We start from the raw sequence: 25,390 nt of genomic DNA, 5'->3' as shown, positions 1-25,390 counted from the left end.
GTTAACCAAACTGATGATTCCTTTTCTTCTAGAGCAAGTATCAGCAGGGATCCGTTTTACGATATGCTGGCAACAAGGAAACGAAGAATTGCAAACAAGAAATAGAACGTGATCAGCGGCTTGTATACATGCATCAACTTATAAATGAGCATACAGTTGAGTGATAATGTAAAAATTGGACAAACTAAGTGAAGACATTAACTGTAAATTTTATATATATATATATACTCTACTATGACACAAAAACTTGGCAAGACCTTTCAAGGTAAATAGTTATTGGCATATAATTTGAAGTAAGCTTCAAATCCCAGAGGATGATTTTGTTGGAACTTTATTCAACTGAAAACATGGAAGCCTTGTTTCTGCTTGTGTTAGTTACAGCTCCAGTTTACTTTGATTGGCGGGGAAGGAATTCCAGGCTAATATGCTGTACCTGTTCCTTGAGCTTGTTGTCCATAAATGGAGGAGCAATTGAAATTATTTTAATCTCCATTAAATGCAGCACTACAAAGTGGAGTCGGGGGCGATCTAGCACTTAATTTTTCTGTAAGCAGAAAACCCACAATCTCAATAGCAGTTTTTAAATCTTGCGCATCTCACAGTAAGTGACCAGCTGAGTGAAGCTTTCATTTAGAGTATGTGCTCCTGCGTTATATGGAAATAGCTTTTCTTCTTCAGAAGTGCAGCTGAGTGGTGGATTGGCAGCTACGTAGTTAACTAGTTGTGCCAAAGGGTTTGTGTTGAATGCACAGGAAAATATGCAGGTCCCAACAGTAAAGGATTATCTGTAGGCACGACACTGAGTACAGATGTGGTTTGATATTTGCCAGTAGGCTAAAACTCATTCCAGTCTGCTCATGCACAATAAGCAGTAAGATTTAATGACCGGTTTCATCTGCTTTTTATGTAGTAACATCCTTCTTATGTTTTAGGTATGTTGTAGTTAAACTAACACTAAGTTACTACTAAAGGAATAAGATGACAGGGCTTGCATGTGTTGCGTTAGGCTTTGCATGTGAAAACACCCCCTAATAATTTCACATGCATTTAATATTTTTAAAGGGAAAAAACAGGAAGGTGTATTCTTTCTGTAAGATACAGCCCTAGATAGTTAAGGCATCAGCATTCATTCCTTTGCTTGATAGCAAACTTCGAACATACAGAAAAGTTAAATATTTTCATTACATTCTTAAAGGCGATTTTTCAGACTTGTGCTTCAGTCGTTGAAGAAGTGAGTAGACATCCTTACTTTTACATAAAGAACAAAATCTGTATCTAACATTGTGTTATCTAATGCACCTAAACTCCCGCCCCCACGTTTTTTTGTAACTTCTGGAAGATCTTTCTGCAGTCCCACTCTGATGGTCTTTCAGTAACATACAAACTGCCTTGGCAGATTCTGTTACAGTGCTTTTCTATTGACAGCGTGCATGCATAACACTCAAGGTAAAGCCCCTCATTTTGCAGTGGGGACATAGTGTTTGTTTGGACCCTGCTGCTTCTGTTAGTACTCATTTTTTTCACAAACTTGTTGAACCTGAGCCGTGCCTACTGTGCCAGCGAATGCTTTGGTGACCCAGTATGTTGTCAAAGCAGTTTTGCTTCTTGGAGTTAACAGAAGCAGCTCTGGATACATGATAGGGAATTAATGCTGCATTGGGAAAAACAGACACTTACTAAGTTGATCTATTTCAAATCTCATTTTAACTTTAAAGGACAGTCAGTTTTGTGGTTCCTGTCTTACTAATTTGCCTTGTTTTGCATGGAATGTCAGCCTGCGAATATTTTGCTTTATTGCATGCTTCAAAAAAAGGCTGAGAGGAAGAGCCTGGAGGAACCTTTTCTATACTATATACTATTTCTATACTCCCCGAGCATGTGGAATTGCAGGCTACTTGGATGAATGTTCAAATGTGAGTAGGGAGCAAACCTCAGCCAAAGGAGGTAGAATCTTTGCTTAACAGTAAGCATCAACGTGGGGACATCTTTGCTTAATGGTAGCCATTTAAACTCTTTATAGAAATGAATTAAGTTGTACATCTTATGTTTGGAAAGCAGTATGGTTACACAGCTGCTAACCTAATGACTTGAGTCTTCTGCTCTACAACTTCAAGTTTTGTTTTCAAGCAGTGCATACATCAGTTTTAGCTTTGGAGAAGTAGATTTGTAATGCAAATAGTGATAAACCAGAATCAGTGGTACTGACAAGTGTAATGGTGAAATGCAGCAAATAAAGTATTCCTGGAGAAATGTGAGATTACAAAAACAGTAAGCCATGAAGCACTTTTTTTTAAATCAATTCTTATATTCTGAAATATCACCTTCAAGAAAATCTGTTTATCTAGCCAGGTGAGGGTGTCTACCTGTAAGCGTGAAGGAAATGCCTTGAGAGTTTATTTGCTGTATTTGGTTTGAAGTTCTTATATCCTGCAGAAATAATTATTTAGATTAACATGTAACTGAGGATATCGTAGCAGGAAATATATTATTTCTAGCATTAAAATGCAACATCTAAACCAGCTATTTGTGGTGCTCAATATAACTATTTAATTTACCAAAGCTAATGGAATATCATTCTTTTGTGTGATAATATTTGATTTCAAATGTTTTTTTGTAACAGTATTAACGGGGAGTGAAACTGGCCCAGAATTTCCACTGGCCACGAGGCCAGTAAAACAAAGTGGCTTGTGAAAATTTTGGCCAAGTCAGGTACTATCCATGAGGGTGAAGAAAAATCTCTCAACCTTTCCCTTTTTTATTGGGCTTCAAGTCCAGGTGTAGCTACTAAGACTAGCTGCTCTGTGGCCTAAAGCAATACCTGTTATATTTTGGCCAGGCTGAGGAAAGTCCTCTGGGGACAGCAGACTTCTCCCTTCCCGTTGCGCTGAAATTTGTATAAATTCTTCAGCTCTTTACCATTGCCCTTTGAAACTACAGGGGCCAGCAAGAGCCGCTACTGCTTCTGCCACACATACGGCTTCTCTGAATACCTAAACTGTTTGGACACTAACTTCAGCCACGCTGCCAGTGCAATCTAGGGAGAGAACTGTATATAATACTTAAGCTCAGCTGGACTGACTTAAATTTTACAATATTCTGACAAAATAAGCTCTAAATCACTTAACATTTTGAACAGTTTTAAACTGGTACAAAACTGAACCTTTATAAACCAAGCAGCATTTATAATGCTTCATATATAAAAACAATGCCTATTTTTTAAGATTTATTACATATCTATGTAGATATGCTTGCTGGAAAAGCTAGGTCTGTTGTAGACCAAATGCTACAAATTAAGACTTGTGGCTTACCAGTTTCATTTCTATATTTTCTTGGAAAATGTTTCTAGTTAGAGTTTAAATATAAAATGTAAATACTGTACAGATATGTATTGATATAAGTATTACTTGGTGTACACAGGTGATTTGCATGACAAATACTCTGTATCGATCATTGTTAAAAATGTAATGTTCTGTGTAAATCCACTGCAATATTAACCTTTTCACTTATCATCAAAAGCTGTTACTTAAACCTGGACATTCTCAAAAATAAAGTGTGAAACTATATACTGTTGTATAGCTCCTCCTTTTTCAAGAGTACATGCAAGATAATTGCTCTTTTTTTTTCTTTCTAGAGGGTGATTCAATTTTATAGCATGGATTATAACTGCTCTTGCAAGTGCCCTTATTTTAGCCACAACAGTTTAAACGATCAGGTTACAGAGAAAACCCTTTCGCTGCAAAATAGATTGAATAAAGTATGCTACAGCTACGAAACGTTAATTCCAGTAAGAGCTGGAGATCTCCATTTCCTTTGAGAACCACCCTAAATTAGCGAAAGGACCTGACAAAATACTTCCCTGTGCTTCAGTCAAATGTAAGTGGGAGAAAAAGCGAACTCCTCTCCTCAAGGAGACAAATGAGACCTCCCCCCGGCAGAAGCAGCCCACACCGCTGCAGTTGCCCCATCATCTTCAGAGGGCTAAGCTGAAGTGTCTCTCACTGCATTCCCCCACTCCTGTATGACGGCTAGTTCCAGCAGTAGTTGTTGCCAGAGCACTTAATAGACAGAGCACTAAAAAGATACAGCAGTCAACGTTTAAACTCCTTTTATACATTTAAGCCCAGAGTTATTGATCAGACAAAACACAAGACACCAAATCTTGGAGCCAAAGGACAAAAGAGGAAAAAAAAGCCAGATACAGGACAGGTGGGTGTTTTCTTTGTCATGTTACTTTATGTAACTTAACATAACTGTTGCCATAGGAACATTATGCAGGGTACACTTATGGTTTGGCTTTATGGTGTTCTCCATGTACCAAAATATTACTTGAAGTATCTAGTAAAACATTAACCTTGCTCCTTTTTTAGTGTCACACACAGTGGAAAGCTACTGCCAAGCTTCCAACCTGTTGCCTGTTTTTGGAAGCTGTTAACTTCAAAGGAGAAAGACTTCTGCATTCTTGTCTAGGCAGCTGAGGTCCCAAGTTACTTGTCTTCTCTGGGTCATACCAACAGCATCTTCTCACCTACCACTGAAAGGAAGATCTGATTTCTTGATTATCCAACACTGTGAAAGCTGTCAAGTCACATGGCATATTGCATGTTAAATAACTCAAGTAAAACTCAAGTAAAAATCCATTTTAACTTCGCTGTATTTATATACTATATAAATTTTACATGCTATATATTTACAGTGGGGCAAGTGCTTTTTATCTTTAAAAAAACAAAGATCAAACTTTAGACATCTCTGAACAACACAGCTTGTATAAACCAGACAGATTATTCAGATGAACTGTATTTAATACAGGTTCCCCACTCATCTCCTGATGCAGGACCAGTGAGTAATAAGTGCATCACAGTTTGATAGCATTTAATAATAAAAATAAAAATCACAGTATGAATTTGTCTGTAACTAGAAACTTTAGAGGGACAAAACAGACAACCGAGACTTAAGACAAGTGACGCTGTATTAAAAAGTGTAATAAAAACATATGGAAGAGTATACAAATAGTCTGAGAGATACATTCAGAACTGCATATTCTGATCATTGTTCCACAGCGTTGAAAACCAGAACATTCTTCCGATCTTGAATAGAATTAAAATGTGAAGTAAATTAGTTTCTAGTGTCAGGCGTCACAAAAAAGATGAAGCTCTTGCAAAACTCCTGTTATGTGAGAGCTTGTGAAATCTTAAATAAGTCTTTAAATTAAATATACAGACTGTCAGTTGCAAATTTTATAATTCTGTGGTTTTCCTGGTTGTTCTTGCACCAGATGTCTATCTTGGAGTAACATTACATGAATAACACACAATCAACCTGAGTCTGTAATTAAGCAGCATTTGAGATGTTCTATTCCAGGGCATTGTTTTCAGTGAGATATTTACTTGGTAATGTACAATGTTCAGCAGTTGTAGAAAGTTTCCACCCTTTTGGATTAGAAGTACATTTTAAAAAAGAAAGTCTCAAGTTAAAAGCTAAAAAAAAGTTCTTTCATGGTAAAAGTCTGTACAGACGTTTGAAGCACCACTTATGATTGGGTTTTGTTTTGATGGTAATTTTACGGTATTGATAAATTTTAAGTAAATTTTTGATAGTTTATTTTGATAATGTTGAGTCATCGGTTCTGAAGGTAAAAGGTGGTTGGTTTTGACCATAAAACGTTGGTTTTGACAGTAAGAAGACATGGGGTTTGACGGTAAGAAGTTGTAAGAAGTCGTTGGGTTTTTGATGGTAAGAAGTTGTTGGGTTTGACGATAAGAAGTTGTTGGGTTTTGATGGTAAAATGGTCATCGGTTTTGATGGTAGGTTTAGTTTGAGTACTGAAGGCTTCCATCAGTAAGCTCTGCGTCTGAAAGACAAAAGGAAGAAGTGTCATTCCCTGGTGTGTTACTCAACATGGACCTATCTGGCTCAGTGGTTTTCTTTCTAAACAGAAAAGTCACAACCCTGCACACGGCTTGATCTGCTTTGTGACTACAGGATTGAACTGACTGGAGAAGGTGGCTTCCAAAGCCCTCCCATTAAACTGTTGCTGCATTTCAGTTCTACACTAAAATTGGTGAACTGTACAGAATATTAGGACAAAGCTACCTACTTTAATGGCAAATGGTAGACCTTAGGTAAATTAAATTTATTTGAAGGTTAGATTGGACAGCATCCTTGTTTTACTAGTGATCTTGTGGTCAGCTGACCAAATCCTAGCCACAGAACAGAAGCGTTCAGAAGCTTGCTAGGGAGAACACATAGGAATGCAGGAATTTAACTGCTTTAACGCTACTCTCTCTCTCATGTATCTGGATTTTCCTTAAATCACAAATTATCACTAGCTATCCTTGTTAATTTATTCAAAGTAACATGAGTCCAGGTGAAAAGGCACAACCTAACGAGTCCTCAGTTGGTCCTAGTCTGTCCCTAGCTTATTTGAGAGGTTCAATGTTGTAAAAAAACAAACAAACAAAAAACCAAACTGTTGAAGTGGCCTTTTTTTCAGATTAGATTCCATCATTCAGAAAATCCTGTTTAAGAGACATTTTTTCTCTTCTTTGAAAGACTGACCTTCCCCAAAATGAAACTAATTAATATCTTTAGGCTTGATTAAATACTTGAATTCCTCAATTTACCAAAATTGCTTTGCACAGCCCTCCTATCCTGTTTATGTTGCAAGCAGCGTATCTAAATGGGGTACTATTGTATTTACCAACGAACATCACTTTCACTTATATAGCCCAGTGATCTTAATGCCCCGGACTTGTGGAACGTATGCAAGACATTTACTTTCTTCCTATACTTTTGACTGGTTTAGAAAAACGAGTTTGCCATCTGCTGGCCAGAGAATTCATTGAAGCCCAAAGAGATTAGAGCAGATACATTTTCTTCTGTGCTGCTCCTGATTTATCAGCTAGAAGAGATACTTACAATTTAGTACAATCAGGATTCTTTTGACATTAATATCATAAAAAGTCTGTTTTTGCAACACTGGTATTTGAAAGACCTCAGTTCTGTCCCTAATTTTGTTCTTGATAATAGGACAGATTGTATTAAAGTCTGCAAGAATGTGTGAACAACCAGCCTCCCCTCCACATGGTATTTTAAGATTAAAACTTCTGGTCGTCCATGTCTCAAAACACAAACATGCCTTGCAACAATTGCACTTCCTCTTTATCTTGAAGAAACTTTTCAGTGCCAGAATCTACAGACTATGGCAATTTACTTCATCATTAAAACCAGGTAGAATTTTTGAAAATCTCTTCGAAGACTTAACTTCTCCAAACATTCTATAAAAGGCATTCAGCTGTAAAGCAAGAAGATGAATTCCTTTCTTTCCTATGCCAGAATGGCATTTTCAACAATGAACAGGTTTGTCACTGACTGTTAACTGGTTAAGTTGTGTCTAGGTGTAAAATGTATAAAATGTTAAAAACTTGCCTTTGGATAGTGAACTGTCTTCTTCAGGGATTACTTCAGTTATCTGTAAGAGGAAAATAGATGATTGGGGGGGTTGTTTGTTTTTAAGAACGGATGCAGTCTTGCCAGTAATTTAGCTGGTATTTTTCAAAGTGAGCTTTTAGAAACTTTACAGCTCTGTTGAATCAATGTGTCTCTAACCCTACAATTAAACCAAATAATGCTAAAAGATGCAGCAATTTATCTTACTGCAAGTGCTTATTAAAATATCTGAGTAACTGGGACTGTGGCTTCATCTCAGATACATATATATTTAATACTACACACTTCTGCTCTGGAAAAAAATCATGGAAAATGTAAAATTTGATTTTAGATGTTGAATTTGTCGCAGTGTGCAATCTTCTTCATCACAAGATTCTATAGCTAATTAAACCATATTATCTACTGAGAGACCATGAGATTATGACAAGAACAGCACAGAGTTCAGTGTGAAGCCAATCGGGAGCTAAAGTCTGTATTTAGTTTTCTGTAAGGAGATGTACCAAGATGGCTTTTTTATACTAAAAATTGTTTCATCAGCCCATTTCTCTATATTCTTAAGCCTATACTAATAGGAAAAAAAACCACAAGTAGAACAATAGCAGGAATTTAACATACTCTCCAGGTGTTAAATTGCAAAGCGTCCTCTGGAGGATTAATAACTGTGAATTCAGTGTGCTTAGGAGAAGGCAGATCTACATCTGAAACAAAAATATTTCAGTATTATCACCAACTTATGTTACTCTGAATAAGCAGTCAGCACTGTTTCTATGTTATGAAATAGCTGAACATAGTATGTTATTCAAATGAATTATGCAGGCAGGTTTTTTTTTTTTTTTTTTTTTTTTTTTTAGGAAGACTGTGTTTCACTATTACATTACTAGCCTGTAAGCCTCATGTCATCGTCTTCCATCTTGACTACTGAACCTCCTTTCTACCTACAATATTCTTTTCCAAGATACAGCTGTCCAAATTTATTTTTCCTAGTTAGTTGGACTGAATTTAATAAGGCATCTTGCATCTCTTCCTCTTGTTTGCCACTTAATCATCAAATCAAATTAAAATTATTTCTCTTTTAACCTCTTTTTTTCAGACTTTCTTTCCTAGTGGTCATTCAAAAATGGAAAAAAAAATAGTCTATCAACTTGTTTTTAATATCCATGCAGACTGTTCGGTCATCAAGCATTTAAAGACCGTTTTAAACACTCTCTGTATTAATAAAAAAGGAATCCCGTAAACATGCTGCAGCTGCTTACCTTTAATATACTCGTTGGATGCAATGGAGCTGTATTTCTTGCTTTCACCTGCACTGGAAGGCTTCCCTTCCTTGTAAGGTTGTTTACTGCCCTCGTTTCTGTATTGCTCACAAAAAGAGCCATCTGGAGGACGGGATTCTTCCTTCTTCTCCCGTGTTTTCTTCTGGAAACGAGGATCTAAGTATTCCAAGAAGCCTTTCAGTTTCCTGATGTGTTTCTTCTTTTTCTTCTTTTTCTTACGCTTGCGATTGTCATTGTCAAAGTGGAGCACAGAGAAATCCAAATCATAAAGTCTGAAGGAAACATGCAAGTTAAAAATAGAAAAAAAAAGATGTGGCACTTGATGCATATATGAAATTTTATTTATTTTACCACAGGTGATGATTTGCGGCATGTCAGCTATTTTGTGGTACTTTGTGCACATGTAACTTACTTTAGATGCAGCAAACTTAAGCCCTCAGATTGAAGGACGATAGGTCCTGGTTTGTACACAAATCATTAACAGTGGCTAGCTCTGGAATATGTGCAATTAAAAAAAAATGTTTTAACCTAATCCAGAATGGTGTGCAGATATGATTACTAACTACGTGGTCCAAATCTAGTGTTCTAACACAATTCAGCAATATCTTTCCTATCTTCACTGATCAACCTAATAACATGATCCCCAGCCAGATTATGCTATCAAAATAACTTCGAAACTATGAAAAAAAAGGAAGACATGAGAAACACCCAGAAAAGAATTAGGAAAAAAATTGCTGATTATGCTGGAATCCTTGCTTACTTGTAATCCTTCTCTCGATGTTTATCTTTAGACTTCTTTTTCTTCTTGAACTTCTTATATTTTTTCATTTTTTCATCACCTAAAAGCTCCTTTTCTATCTTTCTGCGTTTCCTTTCTATTTCACTTTCACTACCTTCTGCACGAGTATATTGTCTTTTTCTGTTTCTTTCTTTTTCATTTTTCTGGGGAGAGTCCTCAAAATGACCTGACACAGGTGGAAGTGCATGTCTTTCACGAGAATATTTTTCAGAATGTTGCTGAGGTACTGAGCAACGATGTAAGTCTGCTCTGTGGCTGCTAAAGTGATGTACATCATCTTCTCTCGAGAGGGAACTGTGAGGCCATCTGCTTTTGTAATGATAATCCTTATGTGACCTGCTGTTGTAAGCTTGACTCAATTTGTCAAAGTCTTTATCACCGTGAGAGAACTTTCTCTCTCTACTGTCTCCTGTTGCATGAGATGAATAGTAATCATTGTAATATCTACATTTTTCCCATCTCCGTGGTTCATCTTGATAGTATCTTTCTCTGCTCCAAGTTCTTTCCCCTTTGGAATGGTAATATCTATTCCTATCTTGTTCTGATCTTCCTCTGCTTCGAGATCTGTACTTTGAATATTTTAGTGATCTTCTCCCATTATCAGGGCTGTTTCTTTCACTATGGAAAGATCTGTACTTGCTTCCCTCACAATACTCCTGCTTATGACGATTTTGCTTAATAACTTCCATGCTGCGAGAGCACCTTCTCTTGCTGGAATGACCATCTGTTTTGCTTCTGTTTTGACTCTCCTTCTCTTCAGTATCAGAATGTTCCCTCTTTCTTCGGTAATGCTCTTTGTCAGTTTTTTTAGTTTCGTGTATCTTTTTCTTATCTTTTTTCCTATGCATGGCATCTTCTTCCCATTTTCTGTCACCAAATTCTTCATTTGGTCTGGAGAATTGGCTTTCCAAAACTTTATCCAGCTTTGTAATAGACGAGTCATTAACAGGTGGTACCTCTACATAGTTATTAGATATGTCCTTTGTATCTTGGCATTTATCTGTAACAGCTAAGGAGGAAAGATTTTTAGAACTACATTCACTGTCAGACTTTAGAGAGGAAGTTTGCCGCAAGTTCTCATCAGCCTCAGAAGAGTCTTTGATGTACAAAATATTTTCTTTTGAAATGAGTTCAGGTTCTTTTGATCTTCTTGATTTGTCTTCGTCTCCACGGTCCTCAGATCGGTACTGTTCAAGGAATTCATCTTCAGTATCAAAGCATCTTTCCCTAATCTTGTGCTGACCATTGATACTGGGATGTGCATTATCAGCTTTTGTTATAATACTTCCAACTTCTTCTTTGGTAGAAATGGTTTCAGAATCTGATTGAATAAAAGGATTCTCAGCCTCACAGCTGAAGTCAGAAGGAACTTTCCTGGATTCTTCATAGACCAATAGTGCTTCCATCACTACAGTTTCCATAAGAGCATCATTCTCCGTAGACTTCTGAGGTCCCGGGACACTGCACAAAATAAAAACACATTAATATTAAGAGTAAAATCTTGTTAAGTAAAACAACAAAACAAACAAACAAAAAACAAACTCACGACTGCAGGAATACTCTAGAAGATATTCCACATAGAAACCTATCTTGTGATCATTACACCTTCTTCAGCTCCCAGAGAAAGTGTTTTTTCCCCTCTTGCTTCTGAAACCATTGCAGTAAAAAACCAAACACGTCTCTTTCCATGTGCTGCTCTGAGTAATAGCCAAAATATCCAAAACCACTATATTTGCTCTCCCCACATAGCTGAAAAAACAACAGTTGAAACTTATTTTTCTCTCTCTCTCCCAAGAATTTACATTCACATATCCTATGACTGAAAAAAAAAAAAGGAGGGGAAGAGCCAATGTTTCTCCAGACAATGGAGAAAAATAGAAAAACATTCTATGAAGAAACAGAAGTTCTCCATGAGGCACCAACCTTTATCAGAGTAATATGCACAGTGCTGATCGTTAGTTCTGTTCATAACACTGGACATACAGTGCGGAATTCTACTGATTTAAATCCTTCCATTAAATAGTATTAATAGACAGACAAAACCACAATGAACTTCCATAAATTCTTGTTTTAATCAGACTGTGCTCATTTTACCTTATTTCCTCTGACAAGCTGTTCAGCTGGCTGTCTGTGAGGGATTCTAAGATTACTTCTTGAGGGACTGGAGGCATAGCTATAGGCATCTGCAATTAAAATGCACAAGTCAGCAGACAGAAAAAATACTATTTGTAGTAGTACTGAAGACTAGTGTTGTCAGAATTTCTCCATTAAATGCTAAACAAGACCACTTTGAGTTATATGCATTATCTACACTTCAAACATAACCCCAACTCACCCCCAAAAATCTACTTTATGAAACTTATGAATTTTTATCTCAGCTGACCTTAAGTTGACAATTTCTAATGTCAGCTCAGCTCTGCAAATTCTAATGGGATAATATCACAAAGTGTAACAATCAAATTTGTGCTGTGTTTTCCCAGTATTTCACAGGAATTAGGAACATGATAATACTCCTGAATACATCATAGGTGATAAATTCTAGATGGAGCAAACATAACTCACTGTTTCAAGCAATCCATTTGTTTTAGAAAAGAACATCTCAGAAGGTTTAACAGGTTCAGCTTGGCAAGTGGAATCATCAAGTTTCAGTCCGTTTTCTTTAGATTCATTAACTAAACTAATAGCACCATTTAGTGAATCATTTTTTGGCAGCTCATGCTGGGATCTTTCTTCTTCAGCATTCTGACAGGAAGAATGGGAATTCTGCAATGTACGGACTACCTTTCCAACCAAAATTCCATTAGAGGATATTACATTGCAATTCCTTTTAAATAAGCCCTTCGACTCCTCCTCAGATTTTCCTGAAGATTCTGCACCGTAAGGGACTGTGTTATCAGAGCTGAGTTTAGGATTTCCATTCACTGCTGGCTCCACGAAAATTTCATCAGAAACTTCTTGTTTGGAAACATTAGTAGTAACTGACATAGTAGATGGATTTGAGGTAGACTCTGCTGCGGTGGAATTTGTAATTGTGGATGAAGGAACAGCCTTGTTGAGATCTTCATCCTCCACAGCACTGCTAAGACAGTCAGGCTGTGACACAGTCTGACGAGCAGGCAATTTATTGTGAATACTGATAGTGATCTTCTGTTTTTTTGATGGGTCAGTAATTGAAGGCCTGGTAATTGCCCAGTTTTGAACACAAGCCGTCGGTGGTGCTGAAGATGGTCTTTTTAGGGTGACACCAATGGTATTTGGATCCTCTTTTAAGGATCCATTTCCATTTAAACGACTTGAATTCTGTATTTATAAAGAAGAAATTGCACGATGGATTAATGCAAACACTAGATTTAAAAATTTTAAACAAGAAATTCTCCTAATTCTACAAATGGTCTTAACACCTAAAAAGAAAAAAACACTGCCCTTTATACATAAATGCAAATTCAATAAGTGTATTTAATTCCTGCTTTTGGTTTACTGCATATTGGTATCAAATGAGCATCATTTTTGAAAACCATCCAAACAACTTAACATTACCTAAAACTATTCCCAAACATATTTATTTTCCCCTTTAAACATACGCTGAAAAGCCTGGAATAATTGTTCTGGTGCTCAGGAATAAGACAATCGGTTTTCACTGTCTTAGCTAATGTGACGCTGATAGGAAAAAAAAAAGTCCTCTTTTAAATGATTCAAGGATTAGTACACTCAAATTGTCAAAGAGCGTAGCTCTCTGTGCTTTAGAAAGCTGTCTTGGAGGTATAAAGTAATGAAGTAGCATGGCTGCACAATTCAGCAGTAGCCACTGTTTGAATGACTCTGGCTGTAGCATGAGGGCTGTGAAGAAAGCTGCAGCGTGGGAAGGAAAACAAAACTAAGATGCTGAAAAACAAAAAACCCCACACCAAACCCCAAACACCCACTATCAGTTTGGTCCATTATTTGCCCTCCCGCTTCCCTAAATTACCTTAATCATATGAGGAGGAAGTCGTGGTCCCATAAATCCAGCCTGCTTACTATTAGCCCCCCGCTGACCAAGGAATGAACGGGGATAAGATGGTGCTGGTAAGTAAAAAGCACGTTCTCCAAGTGTCAAATCATAGCGCCTTCAGAAAAGAGCAGTGATCTTAGTTTAGTTTTTCTTTCAACCTACTCTTGGATTAAATCCCATCCTATAATTTTATAGGAACAGTTCATACAATATGGAAATATTCTATACACAAGACTTAACCAGGACTACAAACTGAAAATTAGATAACAGTCTTCCTACTATGACTATCACTTTCAGACCAATAACTCATTCTTACACCACAGATGACCTTAATTTCTCTTCTCTAAATTAGCCACCTACAGATAACACATATATAGCAATTTACACAAGTGCTGCAGTTTAAGGCCAAGCAACAAAAGATAATAAATGACACAGAGAATTTCAGGTTAGACAGAACTGAATTATACAAATAATAATCTTTTCCTAGGATAGAAAGAAAAACACTTGCAAAAAAGAAAAATATCAATAACAGGAAAGTAAAACCCTTCTGAACACATTTTAATATTTGTTATTACCTGATATAAAAAAGTAAATAAGCTTGCTGACCAAGAACTGTTTTAATGTCAGTACGGACTACATTAGCATCATTCATCTGATACCAAAGTCCATTACCAGCCTGCAAATAAAGACAACGATATCTTTAGATGAATTGCATGTTTTCCAAATGAAATCACAGATAGGAACAAAATACACACATATCAAATAAACATGTAACGAAATCTTTTTCCCTAGAAACACTAGTTATAGTAACATTTTAATTGGTTTGCCAGCACAACTTTTACCATTAGAACTGATGTTGACATCTACCTTTATGTAGCATACATAGTGTCCTGCGTGACAGTTGATACCATTATGCACCAGCACCGCATATAAGGCATAGAGGAGTGGTTCTCCAATTGATTGAGACATGTAGGCTCGAAGGTCCAAATACTCTGGGTATTTTACCTCCTGAAGAGAGACCAAGAAGACATAAAAATTATCACAGAGTACTTCGTGGACTAGCCTGAGAAAAACACTTCCAAAAAAACACAGACTAGAATTATATGAATATGTTTCTTGATTAATTAAAAATAAGTCTTCCCATAAACAACGTTTAATAGTAGAAGTTGCAGAGAACTGTTTTCAGATGAATTAGCCTTCTCAGAGGAAAGCATATGGTTCTTGTCAAGCAGGAACTTTATTGATATTAAGAGAAAGAATAAGCCATAGTTGTTAGTCTACAATTATTGTCTGAAAATTTTAACAACTTTCAGCGTTGGAAGATGCCCCATTACATAATGATAAAGTTGCATTACAGAGGAAAATATACCTTGTTGATCTTTCCACCTGTGAAATTTGCAAATCTTTTCAGTGATATTGTGAGAACATTGGAAGAACGGTGTATAGTAAATCTCTTGGATGCAGGAACCATCTTTTTACACCTTAAAAACAAGCAGAGACAACTGTTTAAAAACATCTTCTTTTTTTGCCCTAAAATCAAACTAGTTTTAATGTCTCACACATGCTTATGCTATTTGAATGATATTTACTTGCATAATATGTTTTTTTCTTTTCATAAATCCATACACTGCATTTCAGGTTTGTTAATACAGAGAAGATAGCAGGATATTAGAGGACAGCTCTACAGAACAAAGAATAAAGGAATAAAGGATTTAGAACATTATCTTTTGATAGCCAAGCAAATGTCTGAACACGTATTTTTGTTACGCCAAAAAGGTAAGTTTTCCCAACAACTCATAGTGTAGGGAACAGGAATCTCTTACAAAAGTGTATCATGAGATTGTAAGGCAAGGTACCATTTCTTGGTATACGAAAGTGGCTATTTGAACTCAAATCCTGGATACATTCTTTTAGCTTTCAAGTGAAATACAAATACTGAAAGTGGAACAAGAGAGCCACGGTCCTCAGGACTAGAAACTGCAAATAATTTCCAAAATAGATCAGCTATCAACATCAAAAATACAACAGAAGCACATGGTCATTCTACAGGAGGGAGACATTTAACAGTAATAAGTCTTCACATACTGAGGTTGTCTGGAAAGACACTGAAACCATCTGCAATCCTTTAAAACAAAATAGTTAAAATTAAGTTTGATATATTGCCCACTCAAAGGTAGGACCTACAGTGTAAGCAGTGAAATTTAACCACTAGCCCAGAGAACAACTGAAACTGGTCAGTTTACATCAAGAAAAATACTGTTGATAGCTAATAAATAGAAAGAATTAAAGTATCTCTTTTTGAATTCTGATGTCAAAATACAAGCCAGAGAATTCCAAACCCATAGAGAATGCCTATGAACAAGAAAGACTTCCCCCTCAAAAGAAACAAAAATCCAAGTGTTTTATAAAACTCCACAAAACTTGCAATTAGATACAAAGTTTAGAGGCAGTCCTCTTTATTAGAAGAATTTATGGTAGAAAATAACATGTAAATTATGAAAAACTTAACGTAGTAAGATAGTTTATCAGCAATGGAAAAAGTACTGTACATATGCAAGGCCTTTCCTTTTAAACTCACAAAAAGATGGAAAATTCTGGCTTTACGTGTTACTGAACCAATCACACCTCAAAGAGCACATTAATGAAGGACCATGCAATTCAGATGTGAGGTGCTTATTACAGTTTTTCTCTTCCTCAGACATAAGTTATGAGAATCCTGAATATACTACATGTGGCTTTCTAGAATCCACAGGCTAAGATGAACCTGGGATTAAATTGCTTTAATAACCTATTGAATGTTCTTGATTCAACATACTAATTTACTTAGTTTCCAACAACAAAAAGTGGATACTGCATTTTTCATTTAGGGGTCAGGCATGAATCCTACAGAGCTGAGCCTGGCATTCCTTGCTTTTCTCAGTGTACGTTTGAATAACAACTTGTTGTGCCAAACCATCTTATACAAATGTTCAATTGTTTCTCAAATACGTAGAAACATTTTACATATTGATCAGCATATAGAGCGCCTGAACTCAATATGCTTTCCCTGAGCACGCGTTAGGCCTTAAGGTAGCTCATTTCAGACATTAGTCCACAGGTTTTACAGTTCAAGAGCTGTGCAAGACGCTGTTTAGTGAGCCAGCACAGGCTGCTGACATTAATTATCACAGAGCCAGCTTGCATTCACTGAGACTCAATCTAACTGTTTCACAGTGAACGCTAGGACCTTCAGGAACCTGCTGCTGCCTTCCACTCCAAATCATTCTGCATGGCTCCTTGCTTTAGTACACCACTATTTACCGGGCATGTCTTTTAACTTCTTGCAATATGAATATTTCAGCATGCAACTACACACCTAGGAAGCTTGACAAGCCATGGTGCAGACAATACTAGGAATAAAAGTGCAATATTAGCTAATAGCCACTCTTCTTATCTTTCTAAAACAAATGTAATGTTTTCAGGTTTGGGATTATTTCAGTGCATCAGTTGTTTAAACAAAATGAAGCATCAACAACAACAACAACAACGAAGCTGTGTCTCCTTATTTCTAAATGAAAAGATAACTTATGCTCTAAGTCAATGCAATATATTGAACTAGTAGCTAGTATTAAGACATAATTAGTAATAATCTTACTTGCTACATTTATAGCAATTCTCTCCATCCAGCTGTTCAGGTTTCACAAATAGTTCTAGAGCTCTGGTAACAGATGAAACTGCCTAGAGGAGCAAGAAAGAAGAGCATAAAGTCACTATAAATTCAGAATTCCAAAGATGTACTAGTAGTTTATAAGAGAATCTTACTAATACATGCTTAAGTAATCTACTACGAGCACTGTGAAAAAGGAGGCAGAAAGAGCATGCTCAGCATTTACCTCACTTGGAAGTCATTTTACTTTGAAACAAATAATTTTCCAATAACAGCGCCTATAGTGTGCTTTGTCATCAGTAATGGAACAATCAAACCCATCAATCTAACAATTAGATGTATATTGAGGTAGAACAACAACAGAAATATGACAGTATCATAATTTGTGTAGATATAAAATTCTTTCAGCTTTAGCCCAATGCAAATGTGGAGACTATTTATATGGATTCCACAGAAGGACGATGTCCTAACCACGACCAAGCTCTTATATTTTAACATTATATGTTTGTTTGTTTTTTACGATAAACAAGTTTATTTTAGAAAGTTATACATGTATTTAAACATCATGAATCATATTTACAAAACACCTTACCTTTATATCCAAAGTGATATCAAGAAATGCCTCATACGTATCCGAAACTGCTTTGCAATTCAAGCACTTTACTGGAAGCAAAATATAAATGCTTAACAATACGTGAAGGAGACTAACCATCCAAATTCAAGTTGTTGATATATACTACTTTAGACAAACTACAGGCTGCTCTCTGTATCGACAAAAGACACAGATCAGTTCTAAGGACAGGAATACTTTCAAAAGTACCTCTTGATCTTAGAAATCCTCCAAATATTTGATGAATGATGGTGGTTGCTTGAGAAGATCTGTCCAATCTGGAAATAAATTATAATCAGAGCTCAGAAGATTTAAGGCACAGAGTTAACTCTTCAAAGAGTTTTATGAAAACCAAGGATGTAGACTTTCATTTTTGATAGTAAATAAAGGACTAAAAGGTGCTAGAGAACATATAAAAGTGAATTTGTTTATGCTTACTTGGTGCTTCCATTCAAGCATGCTTTCTGCATAGCATCAACAGTATAGCGCAAGAATTCGTGTGCGTCTTCTTGACTGCCAAAACGGAAATGTTTTCCTATTCCTAAATAAGAAGATTATAGTATTTACCTCATTTAAAAATGAAATAGTTCTCGTATTTCTAAAATCTCTCTTCTTTATAGTGTTAAAACCATTTATACACATCAAATAATTATTTGAAGATTACAAGATATCGAAAAAGAAACACATCTGAAGCCACTTACGTCTAAGATCATTGATAACACGTGTAGGCTTGATGGCATCAACAGTGCAACACAGGGCCTGGTTAATGTGAGTCTCCATTGTGCACATCATGCAAAAACCTTGTTCACGACCTGAAGAGTGAAAGAAGAAAGCATCCCAGTCTAGCAAAATATACATAACTACAAACATATAAAGAAAAATTAAACTATAGATACAATATCCGCTTTCCTTGCTACATTCTATTCTCCCGAGATGCCAGTGTCCCAACAGTCTTGTAACATTTCATTTCACAAAACTTTACAGAATAAAAATATCCATTAAGCCTGTATTCAAATTCATTTTCTGATGAGAAATCTAAAAGACTACTGCAAAGTCATGTTTGTAAAGGCTGACAGGAATGTGAACTCCACAGGCTGCAAAATATATGAGGAAAGAATATTTGACATTGATGATACAGCATTAAGAGAATGTGTGTTATTTTCAGCACAGTGCTGTCAGGTGAGCCTCATGATACAGAGCTACGAGTCCTTTGGAAGAAAGGAAAAATTAACGCATGTAATAGTACTTCTACCCTCCTTTTTTCAACAGGATTCATAACTGAAACAATTTCTACATACAGTAAGAAAACAGTTAAATTTCTAGGTATCAATACAAAGATACCAGGCTAGAAAGCATACAGGTGCCTTTGTAAAAACACACATATACAGATATGACAACAGGATCCTAGGGTTAAATAAACCGAAGTATAACAATGAAATTCAAAGAACACAAATTCAACAGTTTAAAAAATACAACATTTTATTTAGGACAAAATCAGTCTAGATTTTAATACAGTCCCACTAAAATTTCTAGTCAAGTTCATAAGAGCTCATATTGCTTTCTACTTTTTTTTTTTTAATTAGTTCAACAAAGAACATACCATTTATTGTAGTGCATTATGGAATCTAGGCATTGAAGACTAAAGATCTGTGGTGCCAACATCCTAAATTTTATTGCTTTTCTACCAGCAGGAAGCCCAAATGCCAAATGTTCATTAAAGGCCTTGCTTTCCAATGCACTTCATTACTCACATGAAGCAAGAAATTATCCTTTATTTTTTATTATTAACATGGTGCATTAAATGCATTCCATATGCTATTCTGAGCCCACTGCTAATACAATGTTCAAAGCTAGCTTCTACAGGTAAAATCAGACAAGTAATTTTGTCTCACAGAATCAGTGCTGTTCTTTCACCTTCAGAGCTATCCAACAGATTTAAAATACTGTTCGAAAGTACTCACATGACTGGTTGTGCTCAAGAGAAAGCATGTAATTGGCAAGTGGGGGTGTGTAGGTCAAACATTGTAGAGTAGAATTAAGAAAACATGTATTGCCAAGATTGTACAGTCCAACTCCAACACTTTGTGTTTGTTGCCAATCCATACAAATCTTCTCAGGTGGAAAAAGAATTCTTTGCGGCGGAGCAATTCCATCATTAATGACTGCAAGAAAGTTATATTTAAAAAGAGATTTTGTTTGTTTGTTTCTAAGAAAGGTATTTAAAAAATACTATTCTGCAGGAGCACCTAGAGGAACTAGCTACAATCCAAAACAGAAAAACTTATTACAGACAGCTTTAATACCGCCAAATTCAAATTGGCTGGTCAACACAATGTTTTGGAAAAAAAAAAAAGTGTGTTCAACCATTTTAATTTTTCTAAGGCAAGACTAACTGCCATTCTGATTTTAGTAACTAATGCCAAGTGCCTTTTCATCTATAATCTTTAACCCGATTAACTCAACTACAGTTTTTTTCCTTATTATAACTTAAACCACAAACTTATACTTGAAATTATATGGTAATAAATGCAAGGACAATGTAAAAACAAGTAACTAGCAAAGACAGTAGATATCAGACCTTTTCCTGAGCAACATTATCATTCAAAAACTTGTGAATAATGGAAGCTGTGAATAGCAACAATCAAACACTTTTCTTTGCAAAACAGAAAAGACATGGATGAATCTGTGTATTACAAAAAGCTCCCCGTATTTCGCTGTCGATTGTAAATATATCGAAATTAATTTCTATAACATCAGTCACTTCAGTTGCCTTAGAGGACTCCCTTTTGAAGTCTTTATTCACAGTAGTCCTATTCTCTATCAGTGTAACAAGTATGAACTGCATTTTCTACTTTTGTTTTGAGGAAAATGGAAGCAGGATAAAACATGCACTTACTTAGATCTCTTTGGGCAAAAGGCTTAGATTTTTCAGATGATCTACAATAAATTGCACCTCCACGTCCTTGGGCCACAGAGACTTGGTTAGAATCTTCTGCAGGTGGTATCCGGCCCCAGTTTGCAGTGCGTGACTTCATTTTTTTAGTACGCGGTTTCTTGGATTTGCCAGACCGCCTTGAAGATGATTTTTTAGACTTTGAAGATTTTGGCTTGTTAACTATGGTCATTGTTCATATCTGTGACAGAGACAAAAGTTCTGGTTGACGTAAGAATATCAAAAAGCATTCCAAGAAGAAAAGAATAGTAGAAGTCCTGTCACTTAATCTCAAAGAAATAGCCTGAAGAACTAAATATCTGGTATGAATGGTTTAAAAAGAATCCCCAAACTAACCACACAAAGTAAAAATTTCCATCAAAACTCTATTCATATTACTTTTAGCTTCTACAGAACTAGTGGCTGATGTCATTTCTTTCACTTTCACAGGATTTTAATCCATTACAACTCTGGAGTCTTTTTAATATAAAAATGTAGATGACATTCTCTGAGGGGAATCAGTTATTTATTGCATTTTCTGAGTTTTGGATAATATTACCTATTATCCAATAGATAATTGTTGCAATTATCTATTGCTGGCATTAGTAATGGAACACTTACTTTACTGCCTGCGTTTTTCTGTTTCATGTGCACAAAGGTACCTACATTTTGCTGCTACTTTTATTCTGTTTTCCAGGGCTCACCCTCTACTTCGCTGTCTACTGCATCAGTCATGAGGGGCTTCTTGTGATTCTATAATAAGCCTAGCTTTTAAATGAACCTTTTTTTGGGCATCAGTTTGTGATAGCAAGTTAATTTGTGAGGGCTCCTCAGTCTACATCATGAGGTCGTTTTTTCCAGGCCAACAGGAGCCATAAGTGGCGGTACATTAAAGCCTTGGCATGTTGAGATCCAAGAGGAGAGATGTTTGGCCCTCCTTTTCACTCCTGGGAACCACATACCTCAAAACACACAGAGGATGGGATATATCTCAGAAATATTGGGAAAGGAGAGCATAAAGATGTTTGTAAATGTATATCTCCCTGGGCTTCTTCTGGTTCTCCAAGAAATACTTGCTTGGATATAACTCTGGCAACAGCACTTTTGGTATTTTGCACCTATCACATTTAAAAGCCCTACGATAAACTGAAAAGTTAGACTAAAAAGCCTCTGTTTCAGTTCTACTTTGCAAAGTTGTACATTTTCCTGATGCAAAACAACAGGGGAACGTAAACTAGAAAAGGAAATGCTGAATATAAAACAAAACAAAAAAAACCCTCAGCCTTCCAGGACAAAAGGCAATAACTGATATTAAGTCCTTTTTAAAATGCTGGTTAGGTTTCAAGATGATACCACTTTAAATAAGTGTAATTGTGTGTGCATAGTCAGAAACTGAATAATTACATGATCAACTTCTATACTTAATTTTTTGTTACTGTCTTACTTTAGCACACAGAGACTTGGTACATTTAGTGAAACCACTAACCTAATGGAGGGTTTAAAACATAAGCTAGTTTGTTATACTGAAATGACTGAGAGAACAAAGCATAAAGTGTTTTCAGATTTATAGTACAACTTGCTTGCTATCGATTAAACTTAGGACAGGTTAAACAAAGCACAGTAAATAAGAAAACTCCTAGTCCCACAACTGACAAATTGTGTGCAGAGCTTATAATTAGAACTTTTCCCTTTACATTTTTAATCTAAAATTAATTTAAAATCCATTCTATACACACTTGCTATTTCTGAGAAAATAATACACAAAACTGAAAAATGCATTTAACTGAGAAATGAAGACATCCTTGTCCTATTGGAAGACTAAGGTGACAGCTCTTGGGCTCAGTGATTTTCAGACAAGATCCAGTCTTCAAATTGCAGACATCAGTGACATCTCCTTTTTTTCTGATTGAAAGGGAAAATGTTTCAACAACACATTGAAAACATACTTGAGGGCCAAGAAACAAAATCAAGACCGCAGTGAGAAGGAAAACAGAAGAACATTACTGAAAAAAAAAAGAACAACAAAAAACAAACTTGAGCTTTATATTGACCAATGAGATAAGCCTTACACATTTTTAAATTTATTTTTGACAATTGATTGATGCATTACCAGATATTAAGTACTATTCAACAGCAAATATTAACAGTAGTAAGAATAAGTCAGATCGATCACCACTTTTTCAAAATACATCAATTTCTAATTTGGATATAACATCTCTCTGACAAGGAAGCAGGAGAACTATAAATACTGATACTGTTTCCTCTCCCAATGTTCCATATACACATTGATGCTGTTCCTACACAATTCTGAACACAAATTTATGTTGACATAAGCATCGGGTGTTATTTCTCTCTGTTTGCCTTGATAGACTCTCCTCCTGCCCACTGAAAAGTAAACTCAAGATTGCAGATCAGTTAAGACAGTTGCTATCCCCCCATTCAGAGTTCTGCAGCAGCACTGTTCAGATTTTTTCAGCAGTCTCTTTACAAAACGATATCACTTATGACCTGGTTCTCAGGAAGTACACGTTTGGCCTCCGCGTAGCAGAGAGTCAATCACAGCTTGAGATTTTGTACAAGATCCCATTCACAAAACTGAGTTTAACCAGGCAGCAGTCATCATGCACATATCTTATTACAAAACAAACATTTGCAGCAGCAGTTGTAAAAAAAAAAAAACAAAACACACGAAGAACTAAACAGCAATAAGCAGCAAGAGAAAACTGTTATGGCATAGATATTAAGACCACGCGTGAGTTACAAACTGCCGTTCCATCCTCCGAAGCTGCTGTAAGCTAGAAAAAAAGGAAATAAACACCCCAAACACACATGTCATGGTGCTTGAAGTTTCGTTAAAGAATAAACCAGCAACCAAGCCAGGAAATAGAAATTAATAGTCACTTTACCCCGAAGTGGATGCCGGTTATGCACAGAAAGCTACTGAGCTGTTCTGTGCTGGCAGGATTGCTGCCGGGCTGGCCGAGGAGGCGGCGGCAGCTCCCCGGGGCCACAGATCCTGTCACAGGGGATGCCGGGGGTCTCAAGGGGCCGGGGACAGCGGGGACAGCGGGGGCAGCAGCCGCCACCTCAGCCGGGGCCGTCTCCACAACTCGCCCCGAGGGCCTCGGAACGCCGCCGAACTCGGAGCTCCAGCGTGAAGCCTTTTTAACCTCGCCGTTGTGCTCACGGCTAGAACTAGAGCGTTTCCTCCGGCGTGTGTTTGCCGTCGGTGCCGGATCGGCCCTCACCCCGAGCTCTCCCTTTCGGGAGGGCTTTGGGGTTGGGGTTTCCCTCCCGCCGCCGCCGCGGGCAGGCCCCGCACGCAAGATGTCCGCGCTGGGGAGCAGCATCTCGCCCGCGGCGAGAGCCCGAGGGCGCGACGCGAAAAAGCCCCGACATGCGGGCGAGGCGGCGGGGACACGGCTCCGAGGGGGCCGCCGCTTCGCCCCGCCGTCCTCCTCCCCTCCTGGGCCGCCCCGCCGAGCCCCGTGCGCCTCAGCTCAGCCCCGCGGCGCCCTGCCCAGCCGGGGCGTGCCGCCTCAGCGCCCGCCCTCCCGGTCTTTTCCCTTCTCCGTTCCCTTCTCTTCTCCCATCCCTTTCCCTTCCCGCGCCTCCCGGCCCGGCCGGGCAGGGCTCGCCCCTCGGAGCGGCAGTGGCCATGGCAACGGGGTGGAGAGGGCGGCACGGGGCTCGGCGGAGGCCGGGACCCCCGAGGGCAGCCCAGGACCCCCGAGGGGAGCCCGCTCCGTGGCCGGCCGGCAACAACGGCATGGCAGTCGTGGGAAGGGGATGGAAAAGGGGAGCCAGCCCGCCCGCAGAGGAAGCAACGCCGGGTCCCCGCGCCGGCAGGAGGAGGAGGGAAAGGGAGGCGGCGGGAGCGGGGACTGCAGGCTAGGCACCGCCGGGCAGGGGCCGGTCCTGCCGGCCCAGGGGGTGGTGGCGGCGGAGGTGGCGGCGGCGGCAGCGGGGCTGATTCCCCCCGCCGAGCGCTGGGGGCGGCGCCCTGCCCCGCCCGGGGGTCCCACCCCCTCCGGCTGCCCGCCAGCCGGGAGGGCAGCGGCCGAGCGCGCCCGGTGGGCTGGGCAGGGCTGGGCCGGGCCGGGCCGGCTGCTCCCGCCGGCCGCTTCCCTTCCCCTTCCTTTTTCCCTTCCCGGGGCCGGCCCCTCCTCCCGGCCCATTGATTTGCGGGCAGGGAGCCGCACGCGGCGCTGCCGGGCTGTGCCAGGCCTCCGCCAGGCCCGCCGCTTCCCCCCCGCCGCCACCACCAACCCCCCGGCCCGGCCCCATTACCTGGCTCGGCCCCGCTTGACTCGGCGCTGCCGGGTCCCCCTCGCCGCAGCCCCCGCCTCAGCCCGGCCCGCTCCGCCTCCTGGTACGGCCCGTCGGGGAACAATGACGTCCCTCCGCCGGCCTCTTCCATCCGGGGCCCGGCGCCGGCCGGGCAATAAGCGGGCGGGGGGGCGGAAAGGAGGCGGCGGCGGCGGCAGGGGGGGAGAGGAGAGAGAGAGAGAGAGAGAGAAGCGAGCTCCTCCGGGTCACACGGGGACCAGCACCGCCCCTGTGCCGCTGCCGGGAGCCGCTAGAGGGGGCTCGGCGACCCCCGGTCACGGCTCGGGGGGCGAGGAAGGCGGCGGGGAGCCGGGGGATGCGGGCAGCCCGAGCCCGGCGCGGAGGTCAGGGGGCCCCGCTGCT

The 25,390-nt window shown here is 38.9% G+C and overlaps 2 protein-coding genes across 11 annotated transcripts in view; one reads left to right on the top strand and one right to left on the bottom strand.

Annotated features, from left to right (window-relative positions):
* The window catches only part of CYTH3 (cytohesin 3), a 51,984-nt gene extending 48,421 nt beyond the window's left edge, over nt 1–3,563 (top strand). For all 3 annotated transcript variants that reach the window (XM_083800389.1, XM_083800391.1, XM_083800390.1), the window contains exon 13: nt 33–3,563. In XM_083800389.1, coding sequence (XP_083656515.1) covers nt 33–105 — 73 coding nt within the window. In that variant the 3' untranslated portion in view covers nt 106–3,563. The remainder of the gene's footprint in view (nt 1–32) is intronic.
* Nucleotides 33–25,182, bottom strand: USP42 (ubiquitin specific peptidase 42). Of its 8 annotated transcripts, none has more exons than XM_083800281.1 (20): nt 24,989–25,182; nt 22,483–22,701; nt 20,663–20,900; nt 19,728–19,928; nt 18,468–18,578; nt 18,205–18,307; nt 17,977–18,044; nt 17,749–17,819; nt 17,145–17,227; nt 14,880–14,991; nt 14,378–14,518; nt 14,086–14,186; nt 13,487–13,625; nt 12,082–12,819; nt 11,614–11,702; nt 9,481–10,980; nt 8,700–8,992; nt 8,062–8,144; nt 7,426–7,468; nt 33–5,848 (listed from the first exon to the last, which is right to left on the bottom strand). In XM_083800281.1, the coding sequence occupies exons 3-20, from the start codon at nt 20,889–20,891 to the stop codon at nt 5,808–5,810; spliced, it is 4,146 nt and encodes a 1,381-aa protein (XP_083656407.1). In that variant the 5' UTR covers nt 20,892–20,900; nt 22,483–22,701; nt 24,989–25,182; the 3' UTR covers nt 33–5,807. The 8 variants fall into 8 exon arrangements, with proteins under 8 accessions (XP_083656407.1, XP_083656409.1, XP_083656408.1 ...); XM_083800283.1 differs by having other exon boundaries at nt 22,483–22,600; nt 24,989–25,127; XM_083800282.1 differs by lacking the exon at nt 24,989–25,182 and adding an exon at nt 23,605–24,193.
* Between the last annotated feature and the right edge of the window lie 208 nt (nt 25,183–25,390).

The sequence above is a fragment of the Anser anser genome, assembly GCF_964211835.1.
Source record: "Anser anser genome assembly, chromosome: 15".
Classification (NCBI taxonomy): Eukaryota; Metazoa; Chordata; class Aves; order Anseriformes; family Anatidae; genus Anser; species Anser anser.
The sequence above is the reverse complement of the archived record's forward strand: the minus strand, read 5'-3'. Positions and strand labels throughout refer to the sequence as shown.

What these genes read in the sequence shown, in the direction of transcription:
- USP42 (XM_083800281.1), bottom strand. Translation starts at nt 20,891, where the DNA reads ATGACCATAGTTAACAAGCCAAAATCTTCAAAGTCTAAAAAATCATCT. An exon ending in CAGGTGGAAAGATCAACAAG is followed by an intron (nt 14,519 to 14,879) that starts GTATATTTTCCT and finishes GTCTCTCTTCAG; the next exon opens with GAGGTAAAATACCCAGAGTA. An exon ending in CAAATGGATTGCTTGAAACA is followed by an intron (nt 11,703 to 12,081) that starts GTGAGTTATGTT and finishes TTTTAATTGCAG; the next exon opens with ATGCCTATAGCTATGCCTCC.